Genomic DNA, 15,845 nt, shown 5'->3' with positions numbered 1-15,845 from the left:
GTGTGGGCTTCAGTAGGCCTTTCCACAGTTAGCAAAATCTGCCCGTGTCATCATGCAGGAATGTCTGTGTCTTGTTTCCAAAAACTCTTGTAAGTGTTGGCAAGATGCCATGCTGCTGCCAAACCCATGAGTAACTATGGGTCATAGAAGCAGCTCTCAGACGTCTTTTATTTTCTCCTTAGTAAGATTTACTCTTGCCTCACATCTCCCTGGAAGGTGGCATGGGTAGGGTGGGAGTGTTTAGACCAGGTCTTTTTGGCTCTTACTCCTGGAGCCGGAGTTGCAGGTTGCTGTGAACCACCTGATGTGGATGCTGGGAGCCAAACTCAGACCTTCTGCAAGGGCAGTGTGTGCTCTGGACCACTGAACGCTCTCTAGCATCCCTTCCTCTCTGCATCACGTTTGTGGTGCAGAGAAGAGCAGCGATGTGTGGAGAAGAAAATAAAAAACCAGTGTATAAGGCTCTACCAGTAGAGAGAACTAAGCCGTGGTCCTATCTCATTTCCTGTGAGACCTGCCTTGTGCCAGTCCTCAGTTTACAAGACCAGTAAACCAGTAAACTCGGTGCCCAATCAGTTCTCAGTTTCAACCCCCAGATCCAAATGAAACTCTCTGTTTCTGGACCATCTGTAAGGGCTCCAGGAATGAGTGTCTCCAAGAGGGACAGCCCTAAACTTGGTTCCTGCTGGAGTTAAGTCTGTACCTGTTGGTGTCTTAGCCAACCTACCTGGGAGTACGATGGGAGACAAACTGCTGAAGCTCAGGGTTGTTCCATATACTAGGGACTGAAGTGACCTCTTGATCTGTAACCCCCTCCCAGTGGCTGGATATATCAAAACAAATCTATTTTCCTTCCTGTCCCTCATAGGTGACTGAAGATGGCAGAGCCCTGAGTCTTATTATGCACATCACAGTCTGGAACTCACTCACAATACAACCTCTTCCTACTCTTTACCCTTCGCTTTTCTGTTGTTTCTCAATTAAGACACTGAGCTCACACCCTGACAGTTTTGGTTGACGGCTGGGCGGGGGAGGAACTCGTGGAGAACCTTATCTGCATGGCTGGTAGCTAGGCTGGGTTCCTGGAGGTGACCGTGGTGGCCAAGTAAGGACTGTTTGCTCAGAGATGCTTGACAACTCAGAACCATGTGGGGAGGAATCAGCAGGGCAAAAATGGAAGAACAGAACTGGGAGTTTATTTTTAAAAAGTAGACAAGGGGAGGTGGCCAAGATTAAAATGAGAAAGACAAAGGGAAAATGAGGGCAAGCAGCCATATATAAGAAGAGAGAAGGGTGGATGATCAAGTAGAAGGGAAGATTAGTGTGTGCAGCTGGTGACCTAACGTGGCGGCGGTCACGGAAATTAGTCATCAAATATTGTGTGCCATGCCGGCCCCAACCCACAGTCACATAAGCCAACTCCTTGGTACTAAATCTCTATACGTGTGTGTCTGCAGTGAGCTCTCTGTGTCTGAGTTCTCCCTCTGCAGGTTCAAGGAACTACAGGTTGAAGATATTTTTAAAAACTGAACATGTACAGAGTTTCATTCTTTGTTCTCTAAACAAGATATTATTGCAAGTTTTAAATTACATTTATTTATTTATTTATTTATTGAGTGCATGTGGGTGAGTGCATTCATGCACAGATATGGAGGTCAGACAACATCTTGCAGGAATTGGTTCTCTCCTACTGCACGAGACCCAAGGATTGAACTCAGGTTACCAGGTTTGACCACAAGCACCTTCACCCACTGAGTGATCATGTTGGACCAAATTATTGCATAGTGTTTATGCTGTGTTAGGTGTTGTAAGTCACCAAGTGCTGAGTTAAAGTCTATGGGAAGGTGTGCATAGGCTTTAGGACAATTCCATTCCGTTTTATTTGTAGGACTTCAGTATCTGTGAATTTTGGTAAGGGGAGGTGTGATATTCTGTAACAAGTTTTCTGTAGACACCGAGGGAGAAGAGAGAGAGAGGAAATAAGAGAGAGAGGGAGGGAGAGAGCGTGAGAGAGTTTCTGTGTGTCTCCACTAATAGAATTCTATCTGGTACACCTCCAAACCTTTAATTATGCTTAAAATGTGTGTCAGAGTGACCAAACACTTCATCCACTGCCTCACATTTTCTTGCTTCTCTGTTTACTGTCTGGCCCCTCCTAGTCCACATGCATCAGTGGAAATTGTGGTAAGTCCCAGATCTTAAAGAGAGGCAAGGCCAGAAGTTTCCCACTGAAAGGGGATTCCTTACCACGGTGTCTGGGCCCTTCTCACCCCGAGGTTTCTTGGAATGCGGTACAAAAGCCAGGCTTTGAACGAACAGTGATGGCAGTGTTCGCTGCTCTGTGTGAGCTTTTAGGACTCTTCTAGCCTCCTGGGACTGTCCTTTGTACGTGTGTCTTGAGAATTTTGCCACAAAATGGAGGAAGTGCCGATAGCTATTCTGATAAGCATTAAGCTGGGTTGGCATCGGGTTCCATGTTCCATCCAGTGTGCTGGGCTCCATCTGGGTTCCAGGAGTCGCCTGTCAGTGCTCGTTCCTTCGCCCTCTGCCATGAGGACATGTGTTATACAGACCATCAGGCCAGTATTATACAGTCAGGGTGGGAAGGAGCTCAGGAGCAAAGCCGAGGACCCGTGCATGTCTTCCTCCTCTAGATTAGCTTCTTGGTAGAAACACAGGCTGGAGGAATCCCGTTGAATAGTCCACACAGGGCAGAAAGAACTGCAGAAGTGAAGATAATAAAACCTTCTTCCCTTTTCTGTCTGTCCTGTGGGGGGAAGGAATGAGGAGAATAGATTGTTAGATTGTTTTCCTCCAGACGACACCAGAAAGAAAGGCAAGCTGTTGGGGATTGGTAGGGCACTTGCCTGGCACCTCTGAGGCCCGGGTTCCTTCCATTTCCAACAAAAAGGAAAGAAAGGGGAAAAAAGTTAGCTAATCTGGGTAGCTCATCGTTTGAGTGTTTAAAATTCTTTTAAAGTCAACTCTAAAAGTACTAAATCCACTGTAGTGAGCATACGGTGGTTTCAGTGTTTGTATCTGTCACAGTTTGGAGGCTAACATGAATACATCAGGCATTTTGGAATGCTGAACTGAAATTCTAGGTTGAAGGAGGGTCTTCAGACTCTGCCTCTCACTACATTCCATGGTCCAAAGAGTACAGGAACCCGAATCTCACTTCAGGCCGGTAGGCGAGCAAGAGCTGGCCAGGTAGGAAGAAGCAGCTGGGAAGGACAACTCCACATCAGATGATCTTCTAGATGGTTCTGGACATCACCATGGGCTTTCTGTGGATTCTTGCCTCTCAGCGCCCTCCCTTCCTATCCCTTTGTTTTGAGAACGAAAGGAAGCGACCCTTGTCAGCATTTGGATGAACTTCTGTGCAGTCCAAATAAACACACGGTAGGGAGGTTAGTAGTAGCAGAGACCCAGGGTGACTCCGCAGTGCCCGACCAGGTCAGCAGGGTTTGCATACATCATGGTACCCTGTCTTTGGAAGGCAATCAGTGATGAAAACCCCTGCACACAGTGCTGGTGCCTGCGGCCATGAGCATGATGCAATGCTCTGGGGAGCAGAACACATTGCCTAATAAAGCAGAAGATGGAACATGGTCCCAACAGTTGTTCTCAGACATAGGCTGGGGCTGTGTTCCAGAATATTCTTTGTCGCCTTGTTGTTGTACCCTAGAATAAACAAGAACAGACAAACTACAGGCACATATAGAATACATACATCTTTATTTTTATTTTTGTGGCACAGTGAATAGATCCCAGGGCTGTGCAAGGTAGAAAGGTAAGCCTCACCCCATCCCTGTGTGCCCCATCCCTGTGTGCCCCTCCCCTGTGTGCCCCGCCCCTGTGTGCATCTCAGAAACGTGATATTGAGGAACAGAATCAAGTCACGTGAGAACGCATACTGTGTATGCATCCACTTGACGCGAAGTGTGCAAAAAGGCAAACTCCGTTGCTGAGGGGCGTAAACAGAGGGCCAGTCTCAGAAGCCAGGACTTGGTATTACAGAAAGTGGGTGTCTGTCTTTAGGAAGACAGTGAGCTGGTGCCAGGCCTTGCTTTATCATGGGTCTCCGCACTGTGTGTGCATCTTGAGCACATACATCTTTCTGTATTCGTGTCTCACGTGCTCCATGGAAAGTGGTTCTCTGAAGTTGAGTTGCTTAGTCAGACCTGACTTATGCTTGTCGCTCTAGGATGGTGGGCTCCATCTTCATCTTGATTCTGCAACTCTGTCCTCTCCCTCAATTGACCTGGGGTCATCCAAGCACACATAGACCCAAGACTCCCTGTATCTCTTTCATTCGTTGGGGTACAGTAGCAGTGGTGGGGAGGTACTACTGCAAATCCCCTTTCCCAGCTGCTCTAAGTCTTGTTACCCTTGGAGTCTGGGAAGTGGTAAGTGCCCACTGGCCAGGCCAGCAGGGGGCTCTTCAGCCTCTGATGCCCAAATCCCAGGGGAACCCTGAGGACCGTGATGACATCTCAGACACCTCCTTTAGGTTGGCAAGGCTTATTCTTTTAAGAAAGATGTTAGACAGATCTTTTCCTTTCAGGGAAAGATCTCAACCAGACTGAGGTGGCATGTCTGCTGGACTGCTTGCCTAAGCTTGTCACTAGGAGCAAGGTGCACAGGCTGACTATGTATGAATATATCTGGATAAGATCTCTGTCCTCCAGCTGCGGGCTGACCGGGGCCTCCCAGGGCTGCTCATGGGAGAGGTGGCATGGTTGGTGGCCTTACAGATATCAAGCCTGGAGGGCCCTCTCTGAAAGAAACTGCTCAGCAAGGGGTCCCCGAGTGGCAGGATCCGCAGGGGTGCTGCCAGTCTGGCCAGCAGGAATTTGGGGGACTTGTTTCTCTTTCCTCATATCCACCCTCCAGAGAGTTGGGATGCTTGGGATACAGAGGTCCTCAGCAGGGAGTGGACCTGCAGTGAGTCGCCAGAATACACCGCCACCACGATGAATTCAGCCCCATACCTGAAGCCATGCACACCAATTGGCTGTGCATGGCTTCAGGTATGGCTAAGCACAACTTTTCTCTTGCTTGGCAATTCACATCTGCAGAAACTTCTAGGGCCCCACCTCAGCAAACAAACCTATCCTAAACCGTGTTTCATCAAAGAATGGCCTTTCCCACAAACTCATTAAAAGCTGAACAAGGCCCGACTTGCAGGCAGGTGAAGCCTGCGGTCCACTTCCCATTCTTTGGGGTGTTTAAACGTGCTCCCATTCCTGATCAAACATCCAGAACCTCCCCCCACGCCTTCACTTGGGTCTACTTTATCTTCACTGTCTCCAAAGCTGCAGGAGATACGTGGGGCTCATGAGGAGAAGAAGGGGTACAGACTGATTGCAGGGCTCAGCACCTGTGCCATAAAAACTCCTTTTTCAGGAACCCCCACACAGGAGAGCTTGACTGTACAAAATTCCATTAAAATATTAAAGTGCATTGACAAGTGGGTTTTTTTTGGGGGGGGGGACGGGGAATACTGCCCTCAAGAAGTTAGGACAAGCAATGTTAACAAAATTGCCTTTCTAAAGAACTCAACTGTGTGTCACTGCCTTCTCCCCATGTAGGAAGGAATAGTGTCTCCTAATGACCTGGACCTGGTCATGTCAGATGGGCTGGGCTTGCGGTACGCATTCATTGGACCCTTGGAGACTATGCACCTCAATGCTGAAGGTATGCCTGGGACAGCGATGGGGCTCTGTGGCGTTAAATGTTTCTGTGAGCTTTCTTATCTGCCAGCCTGTGCTGTTTCTTTGTAAACAACGTGGTAATGGCAGTATCTAGAAGGACTCTGAGTAACCCTAGGAACTCAGACAGGGCTGAGGCACAGAGCACCGTGGACTGACATGTGAGTCCACATGGGGTCTCTAAAGCCCAGGGGTCTGGACCACAGGGAGTCCTTGGTGGAATCAAAAAGGAAAAAAAGGAAGTGCCGTGCTGGGGGCCTTGTTGTGCTGGGGGCCTTGCCGTGCGTCTTGTTGCTTGAGGGAAGAGAGGTTGCGGCTTCTCTGCAGTGTTGAAATGAATTGCAGAGGCAAGACAGAGAACAGAGATGAGAGGCAATGCCGAGTAGTGCCCAGTGATGCAATTGTCCTCTGCCCATGCATGAGTGCCTGTGGGCGCCCGCTTCTGTAGAGTGCCAGGATCGCCTTCCCCAAGGCCAGGAGTCACAAGCCAGATGCTTCATGGGACGGGCCTGGCAAGGTGGAGCAGGTCAGATCCCTGTCTGGAAGGGAATCGGTGTGACCTGGTAGTTCCAGTTAAATGATCCAAAGACGATCCGCTGATACCAACTTAAAACACACCAATGCAGTGATACACCAAAATCTGAGAAGATGCTACCTACACGTTAGCTATCTTTTGGTATTAAAATAATAGTAAATTGTAACGTTTTTTTTGGTCCTGGGTGAAGTCTCACTACATAGCCCTGGCTAGCCATAGAGGCACGATTCTCCTGTTGCATGCTGGGATCATAGGCACGAGCCATATCTGGCACAATAGGAAATGTTGTTTATGGGTTTTGCTTTTCTTTGTGTGTGTGTTGCTGGGGATCAAACCTAGAGCCGTCTACATGCTAGGCAAGCATTTATCCACTGAGCCTCAAGTAACTTTTATTACCTTTTTACTGCCCTGTTGCTGTAAACATATCTAATTACCGTATGACACTTTAACAGGGTCCTCACTAAGTGGTAAAAGAAACTTAGAAAGATAAAAGGAATCTGTAGATCAAGACTATATGTCTCAAGAGATATTGAGAAAAGAGCATAGTGATATTTTGTTTGCATTTTAACAAATAAAGCTTGCCTAAGGATCAGAGTGCAGAGCTAAACCACTGGAGGCCAGGCAGTGGTGGCGCACACCTTTAATCCCAGCACTCAGGAGACAGGCAGACAGATCTCTGTGAGTTCAAGTCCACCCTGGGTTATACAAGATTGAATCTGTCTAAAAGAGAAACAGAGCTCACACAAAGGTGATCCCAGCACTTGGGATCCCACACCTTTGATCCCAGCACTAGGGAGGTGGAGACAGGAGTGATATGGCTGGGTGGAGAGAGGAATGTACGGCAGGAGGAGACAGGAGCTCAGGGCAGTCTGAGGAGCAGCCTGGGGACAGGATCGCCCCTTTGGTCTGAGCATTGGTAGAGGTAAAAGGTCTCTCTCGTGACTGTCTGTACTGCTTGTCTGATCCTTCAGCTTTCACCCCCTAATATCTGACTCTGGGTTTTTGTTATTAATACCTATTAGAATTCATGCTACAAAACAGATTTCCTGGGGGGAGGGTCAGAGAGGGTATAAATGTGTTCCCATCGTTTTGTTTTGTTTGGAGACAGGGTTCCACTCTAATTCCAGCTCTCCTGATGCTTCCTATGTCACCCAAGCTGATCTCAAACATCAAGTAATCCTCCTGCCTCAGCTTTCTCAGTGTTTATAAGAGTGCATCACCACACCCTGCCTGTTTTTTGAGTGGGTGGAGCCAGAACAAAAGACTGGGACTGGCAGGCAGACAGGTTTATGTTCAGTGTGTGACTGATGTGACAGAAAAAAAACTTTCTAGTAACTGGTGCTAGTGTCCTGGGAAGGGAGGGCTCACGCCCTGGGTGAATTAAGGTGGCATGGGTAGACGTCGAGAGGAAATGCCTGTCGTGTGATGGGTTGGCGCTGTTGGCCTCTCAGATCTGACTTTTGTCCTTTGAGCCCATGATGTTTTAGTTAATGAGCTGTACTCCCCAGCCAACAGTCAAGGCAGTTTTCCCAGACCCGGCCCTGCTTACGGCAGGCGGATGTATGATTTGCAGAGTGGACCCACTACACAGGCCCTGCAATACAAGTGCGAGAACGGAGACTTTCTTACAGGAAGAGGGGCGCCTCTCCTGTGCCTTGTGTGGGAGGATAACCATTGAACGTGAGAAGAAAGCACCAAAGGCGACTCCATAGAGTTCTGAAGTACTGTCGGGATGGTCTTGGATCATTCCAGATGCCTTTCCAGCCAGCCCTTATGAGTGGGGAGCACAGCCAAGCATTGAAATGGGCACGGACACTGTCTGATAACCGCCGTGTTTCTCTTCTCTTGAGAGAACTAAGATAGTTCAGGTATTCTGAGAAATTGATAGGAGGGAACTGAGAAGCTTTGAATCTGAAACAGACACAGAAGCAGTGACACCAGACACTCGAGGCTCAGTGGGGTGGCAGACAGGAAGGAGGCCACGACAATTTTTCAAACAAAACTGGTACGATAAGAAAGCTTAATTGGCTAAATATGATAATAGGGGTCGGATGTAGTTTTCAAGTTCTGAGTGTTCCGAAGCCCAGAGCTAGGAAGTTATGAGATCTGGCTGTGAACCAATGGCCCTTATTCTCGGGTGACACCCGGAGTATGTCAAGACTGGGGAGGGGAGGAAGTTCCCTGTTTTGCTGACGTGGTTTTCATAAGTCAGTCTTGGACTTACAGGAGTTTTGGGCCTTAAAAGCTACCATTTTTCTAAAGCAAGTGCAGACACTTTAGGTTTATGTATTTATGTTTAAAGCTTGAGGAAGTTGTATTTGAGTCGGCAAGAAACACTAGGGCAGGGAGGAGGGACGGGAGGAGGAGGGCTTGCCTTTTGAGTTTGGGTCTGGGAAAGCAGGCAGCCTCAGGAGGGCTTGCCTTTTGAGTTTGGGTCTGGGAAAGCAGGCAGCCTCAGAACGAGGCTGGAAGCAGCAGCATGGCAGAAGGGGACAGGAGAGTCCGAGAATGAGTAGGATTTCCCAGAATTCCAGGGAAAGTGTTTGCAGGCTTTGGCTAGTTAGTATCTGAAACAAAAAAAATCAGTTACAGTTTGCTGAGAAACTCAGAGAAGTGGGAAGGCCTTGGGCAGAGGTGCCTTGAGAAGCTGCTTAGGGGAAGGGAGAATTGTCTTTGAGAGATTCTGATTACATAGGAAAGCAGTAGGGTAGGGCACAAAGTTTGCCTTCTCGTCTGCTTTCTAAGAGCATCCTTTGTGAAGTGTATGCTCTCGAGATAGAGGTCCAGCAGGGCAGCCAGCTCCCCTCTCTGGCTTTCCCATCTGTAGATCAGCCAGTTGGTTCAGTGCACCTTAGTTTTCCAATCTGTTCAGTGGGAATAGCGACCACTTCCAGGGCAGGCACAATAAAGAGGCCACCCGGAAGTACAGGGAAACCACATGGAAGGTGAAGAAGGGCTCTAGTAGGCCCAAGCATGGCAAACATGGCACCAACAGGTTTTGCCTTTTACCCTTCTCCTTGCTAAAAACTGTTAGAATACATTCCTAAAGCTAAGTCCCAGGTCCATTCTCTTAATCTGGCCACTGACTCAAAACACCAAGGTCCAGCAATCAAAATTCATTATTTAGCTAACATGTCCAATCAGGATTTACCCGTTCACCCTCGCACAGACTTTCCATTTTTTTTCCACATGGAGGCTCACAACCACAGCACAGACACATGTGCAGCCACATGGAGGCTCACAACCACGGTATAGACACACGCGCACCCACATGGAGGCTTACAACCATGCCACAGACATACGTGCAGCCACATGCAGGCTCACAACTATGGTATAGACACATGTGCAGCCAAAAACACCCATATACATCAAATAGGAATAAATCTTGTTTTAAACAATTAGATTTAGCTTCTGCGGAGTTAAGCTTTCCAAGGGATGTGGAAGAGCCATTCCTAACTTCCTCTTCCAAGCTCCACATGCACCAAGCGTGCACATAGTGCATACACATACATACATGCAGGCAAAACACTCATATCCTTTAAATGAAAATATAAAATCTGCAAAAGAGAGAGAGAAATGCCCTTAAAATTTTCAGGAGTTTTGAAAAAGGCAGTAGAGAAAGTTCTAGAACATCTCTGTGAGATTGGAATGATTTCAGGGTGGTGGAAGATGAGTATTTGTTGAAGGAATGTAAAGTAACCCAGAGAGAAAACGTGGCCTGTGTATCAGATCCTTTCAGGCTCTGCTTACACTGGCTGGGGAGATGGAGCTGGCTCCTGAGAAGGGATCGGCCTCTATTTTCACTATAAACTAATTAAATATGCAGTCACAATCAATTTTCTCACTTTCTTCTGTGATGGTTTGGGTCTTAAATGTCTCCCAAAGACTCTGTGTGGAATGCTTGGTGACCAGCCCATGGTGTTATTTGGAAAGGAACATGGGACCTTTAAGAAGTGGAGTCCTGAGCCATTAAGATGGGGAGTTGAGGGGAGGGGGGAGGAGGGAGGGGGAGTTGGGCAAAGGAGATTGCCACCAAGCCTGAGAACCTGAATTTGACTCCCAGAATATACATAGTAGGAGAGAATCAGCTCCCACAATACCTACATACACAGTCTCTCTCTCACACACACACATACACACATACACAAATGTAATAAATTTATTTAAAAGAGGCAGGGTCCGTTTAGAAACAAGTTGGACCACTGGGGTGCCTGCCCTTGGATGGGCTATTGGGAGGCTGGCCTCTTCCTGTCTGTATCTATGAGGTTCTGCTTGCCACAAGCCCAAAGCAATGGAGAAATCAATCAGCCTGGCGGAGCCGGGACATCGCAGATGTGAGGTTCGTGCACGGTGTGGCTAAGGCAGGTTTGGCCCCAGCCGTCCTGACGGCAGTGTGCATGGGTGATGAGCACAGTCCCGACGCCGATGGCAGTGCACACGGGTGATGAGCACAGTCCCGACGCTGATGGCAGTGCACACAGGTGATGAGCACAGTCCCGATGCCGATGGCAGTGCGCATGAATGATGAGCACAGTCCCGATGCCGATGGCAGTGCACACGGGTGATGAGCACAGTCCCGATGCCGATGGCAGTGCACACAGGTGATGAGCACAGTCCCGACGCCGATGGCAGTGCACACGGGTGATGAGCACAGTCCTGATGCCGATGGCAGTGTGCATGAGTGATGAGCACAGTCCCGATGCCGATGGCAGTGTGCATGGGTGATGAGCACAGTCCCGATGCCGATGGCAGTGTGCATGGGTGATGAGCACAGTCCCGATGCCGATGGCAGTGTGCATGGGTGATGAGCACAGTCCCGACGCCATTCTCGCCGCCTTATTGACACACGAATCTTAAACACACACATCTTAGAAGTTTTGTCATAACGATGGAAGTGAACTAACTTGTGATCATTTAACGTCTTTCAAATACATTTATTTTTAATATTTAATATTTATTTTATTATTCAAATATATGTATTTTGTGATCATTTAACATCTTTCAAATATATTCATTCTGGTGTCTCTTGCTCCCCTCAACTCCAGATGAATACATTGTAGTTGTGTCTAGACTTTATTCCAGCAACCCCCTGCTGAGGCTTTGTGGCTCTGGAAGACTAAGCATGGGCCCAAGGGCTAGCTCAGTGGTAGAACTCATGTCCAGCACCACAAAAGAGGGAAAGTATGGGCCAGAATCAGCACAGCCAGGACTTATAAACACGTTGGTCTCTGGGGTCCCAGGCCTGGCTTCTGGCTTATCTTGTCTCTAACCTGTGTCTACTCTTGCAGCCCAAGATTTAGCGTTTTGGGGAAGAGGTGGAAACTGAATGCCCTAAGGCAGGTGGCTACACTTCAGAAAGGTGCCCAGGCTAGACCAGGCTTGTGCTTTCCTTTGGAGCTCACCTGGGTTCCTTGGCTAATCAGCCAACCCAGCCCTGCAGCAGCTCGCGCTGACTGTGTGCCCCTTCTCACTCACCTCTCCACCAAAACCCTGCAGAGGAGAAACTGATCAGCCTGGCTGGGCTGGGACAGCTTGTGCACAGGGTTTCAGGCAGGCCTCGCTCCAGCCCTCCTTATGGAACTGTAGCAGGGGATGAAAACACCCCCAATGTGGGTCTCCTCACCTCGTAAATACCTGATAAGGTATAACCTGACCTTGAGGCTTAACTGTGTGATAAGGAGGGAGTGACTCCAGTTTTGACATCTGGGGTTCATGGAGAATGAATTGAAGCTATTCATGATGGTTCATGCCTGTAGTGTGCCAGCACTTGGGAGGCTGAGGCAAGAGGATTACTATGAGTTTAAGGCTATTGTGGGCCGTGGGCCACAGAATGAAACTCTGTCTCTAAAAAGGAAGGTGGGGGAAGGAGAGCAGCCTGAAGATGTCCTTATTTAGCATTCATAGAACCTTTGACTCGATCCCCAGCTCCACAGGAAGCGGAAGCACGTGCCTGTAGTCCCAGAATTTGAATGTGGTCATGGGACCATACATTCCAAGTCATCTATGTAGCCTGGGCTGCATGAGCTCTTGTATCAGAAAGAAAGAAAAGGGGTGAGAGGCAAAAGAAAAAGGGAAAAGGAGGGAGAAAAATGCACTGAAGCACAGGACACACCCTTAGCAGTCCATGGTTTAAAGGGTGCTTTCTGCATGTCAGAGTGTGAGCACCACTGACCGAGGACCCCCGAGATGGAGGACCCCTGAGTTGCACTGACTGAGGACCCCTGAGATGGAGGACCCCTGAGTTGCACTGACTGAGGACCCCTGAGATCCACTGACCAAGGACCTCCGAGAGTACTGACTGAGGATCTCTGACTGGCACTGACCAAGGATCCCCGAGATGCATTGGTGTGGGACGCATGGCAGGCCTGAGGGGCCCAGCGCTCTTCAGGAATTTAGTTTCTAGAAAGCTAGGATAGACTCCTGAGGATCCTGCTTGCCCAGGCTAGAAGGTTGCTCATCTCCTGCCTCTTCTCTGTAGATTCCCTTTTCCTGGGGTAGAACCTTCTGCACAGGTCTCAGTTTGGAGCGGCAGAATGTTGATGCTGGCCTGTGGGTTCCTGTTTTCATGCCGTTTCAGGTATCGTCAGCTACTGCGACAGATACAGTGATGGAATGAAGCGGGTCCTCAAGACTTTCGGGCCTGTTCCAGAATTCTCAGGAGCCACAGCGGAGAAAGTTAACCAGGTATGTGGACTTTCCAGGGGAAGCTGGGAATGCAAGCTGGTGCACACTGCCCACCTCCCTCCCGTGCCGTCTGTGGGCGGGGCTTTGTCAGTAGCCGCAGTCTTGACCCTTGGTTCTTCCTGACTGCCCATAGTTGCATCCTAGTCCCCAGGATGCCTAAGGTAGGCAGCTCATTTTGACTTGTCTTGGGGATCTCTGGAGGTCTGGAGCTTGTGTTAACCAACTGTGGGATTTGTGCTTCTGTGTCTGGAAGTGGTGTCCAAACAGCTGGCATAAATAGGAGAGACAATTACACTCCTGGCAGATTATTTCCTCTGCATGTGTTCTCTGTTTTTCTTCCTCCTTCCTTCTCCCAGGACATGTGCATGAAGGTTCCTGATGATCCCGAACACTTAGCTGCCAGAAGACAGTGGAGGGACGACTGTCTCAAGAGACTCGCCAAACTGAAGCAGAAGGAGCAGCCCCAGTAGGTTTCTTGTAAGGCCTCCATCACTCCTCCCCGGGAAGCTCTGTCCAGCAAGATGAGATGCTCTTGATCCAGTCCCTGTGCGGCATTGAAAAGCCCACGACGTTGTCCTGAAGACCAGGTCTGCTCCCCTGTGTCTCACTGTGAGCAGTTGTAGACACCAAGTGTCTTCTGGTCACTCCCGCCTGACCCTGCGCTGCCTGGCTCTGAGGCGTGGATTTCCTGCCACCTGGGCAAGCAGGCCGAAGATCTTCACCTCTTTTTCAGTGTGATTACACGTGCATTTGCAGGCAGTGATTACAGTTTTCTGTCATCTTAATCTACTTCAAAAGAATTTTTGTAATCGTTTTCTAATCCTCCTCTGAGTGTCCTGTGACCCTGCATTATGAAGCAATCACCTTCAGCTTGAATAAATAATATTCTGAATAAAAGTCTTGACTCCATGAGGACAGTCAATTTCTACACACATACGCACGCACACACACCAACCAACCAACCAAACAGATACATAAATGTGCAAATGGTCCTTCAGTTTGGGCCAGTACTTTCTCAAGCTAGTGCCCTGTGGTCCTCTGGTCAGATGTGCTTAAGGAGCATTGTGGGCTGCCCAGAGATGTCTGTAGTAATGAGATGGTGGTAGAGTTCAGCTGAAAAGACACCAGCTCTAACAGTCGTTTCTAGAACCTCCGTCAACATGAAGTCTGTTGCTGGCACAAGCTTCCAGAGCACTCTGAGAACACCGAGGCATGCATCTCTCCACGTGACTGATTGCTGGATACCATGACAGGACTCCCCAACAGCTCTTGCAAGGCACTGGCCTTGCCATTTTGGGTGGTGAGTGTTTCAGGGTCATGAGGTAGGGAGCTGCATTTCCTCAGGGTAGAGGCTGTTGTGTGGAAAGCAGTGGTCTGGGTCATTTTCACTAGCTTGTGAGTCTTAATCAGCACACCCCATGTTTTCAGCCCACACTGAAAGGCTGAAGAGCTGCGGTTACAGTGAATCAAAGTCACCATGCAGCAGGCTGCGTGCCCCAAGAGCTCATGCACATGGAAGACCATGGTACCACTGAGAGGCCCTGCAAAGGAGGTGGGCTGTGAGCCTGAGCGGACCACAGGAGTCAGCCAGTGCCTGCCAGCAGAGGAAGAACATAAGGTCCCAACAGGCTGTGCTTAGAATGGCTCAGCTCTCTGTGGCCAGGAGAGAGCTCCGCAGAGGCCCCAACCAACCTGGGTTGAGCCGCCAGGCCATGCTAATAGTTAGACCTCTCTCTCCCCAGCCCTGGATCAGGTCAGGGTCTTGCAAGTTCACCCTGATAGCAGACAGGACCAGACTGGACACAAGCCTACTATGAAGGTATGAGGCCATGGAGCAATGGATTGGGGGGAATGCCTGAATGTAGGAGCTTCCTGTCACTGCTGGGCAAAGCGCTAGACACGCCTTGTGCGAGGTCAGAAAGTGAGAGGCAGGGCAGGAGATGTCCCGTGTCTGACATCTTCACTGGGAAGTTGGTGGGGCAAGATGGAAAGGAAGTGTTGAGCCCTGAAAGGCCGCCTCCTCTGTGTTTCAGAGAATCCTTCAGTTATGGTGACTCAGTCCCCCACCCTTTCTGATCTCATTGCTTCACCCAGCAGCAGGGCCTGGTGCACCTCCCTGCAGCTAAGACCCCCCCCCCTTCAAGCCACTTCTCAGTTCTGGGCGCAGAATTGCAGCTGTGTCCTCCCTTCCTGAGTCCTGAAGGCCATGCAGTCCCCAGCCATGGGGCCTGAACACTCACCTGAGGGAGACCTAGCCCGGCATGGGGTACAGGTAGCTCCTACTTGTCATCTGCTTGGCTGTTGGCATTGATGAGGGTCCTGGAAGTGCTGGCCATGTAGGTTGCTGGGCCTGAGACTATGTGAGCGAGGCCTAGGGGTTCTCATTTGTTCTGGGCAGCATTGCTGTAGGGGGACAGAAGGTGGTGTCATTTGGAAACACTGGTTTTTATTGTATGTCTAAATTATATTTTCCAACTTTTATTGTCATGTCTTCCCGGCTAAATGTCAGGCACATTTGGAAATATCTGCAGGTTCAGAATCTAAGGAAATCAGCCAAATAGGGATCAAAAATATTTGGAAAAGAATTCTAGAAAGTTCCGAAAATCAACATGTATAAACGTTTCCCCTTACATTGTCATAGCTATGGAGCGTGACAGCCACTTCCACAGCAGTTACATTGTATTAGCTGTTATGAATCGTCTTGGGATGGCTTATAGTATGCAGAAGGACGTGTGTGGATTCTCTGCAAATGTGGGGCCGTTTTATATAGGGGACTTGAACACCTGTGGATTTGGGTACCCATAGGGATCCTGGAATCAATCCTATGGTTACTTAGGGAGGAGCTGATATGGTAGCAGGAAGGCTTCCTGGTCTTGTAGCCATCACAACATATAATGAGGAATTGATAGGAA

General features: G+C 49.1%; 1 protein-coding gene across 1 annotated transcript in view; it reads left to right on the top strand.

Annotated features, from left to right (window-relative positions):
* Positions 1 to 13,830, top strand: part of Cryl1 (crystallin lambda 1) — a 95,756-nt gene extending 81,926 nt beyond the window's left edge. The window contains exons 6-8 of the mRNA XM_087912122.1: positions 5,595 to 5,700; positions 12,827 to 12,933; positions 13,290 to 13,830. Coding sequence (XP_087768248.1) covers positions 5,595 to 5,700; positions 12,827 to 12,933; positions 13,290 to 13,403 — 327 coding nt within the window. The 3' untranslated portion in view covers positions 13,404 to 13,830. The remainder of the gene's footprint in view (positions 1 to 5,594; positions 5,701 to 12,826; positions 12,934 to 13,289) is intronic.
* Positions 13,831 to 15,845: the final 2,015 nt, after the last annotated feature.

This window comes from Myodes glareolus, chromosome 12 (genome assembly GCF_982192425.1).
Source record: "Myodes glareolus chromosome 12, mMyoGla1.1, whole genome shotgun sequence".
Taxonomy (NCBI): Eukaryota; Metazoa; Chordata; class Mammalia; order Rodentia; family Cricetidae; genus Myodes; species Myodes glareolus.
Note: the sequence above shows the minus strand (reverse complement) of the source record. Positions and strands in the feature narration are given on the sequence as shown.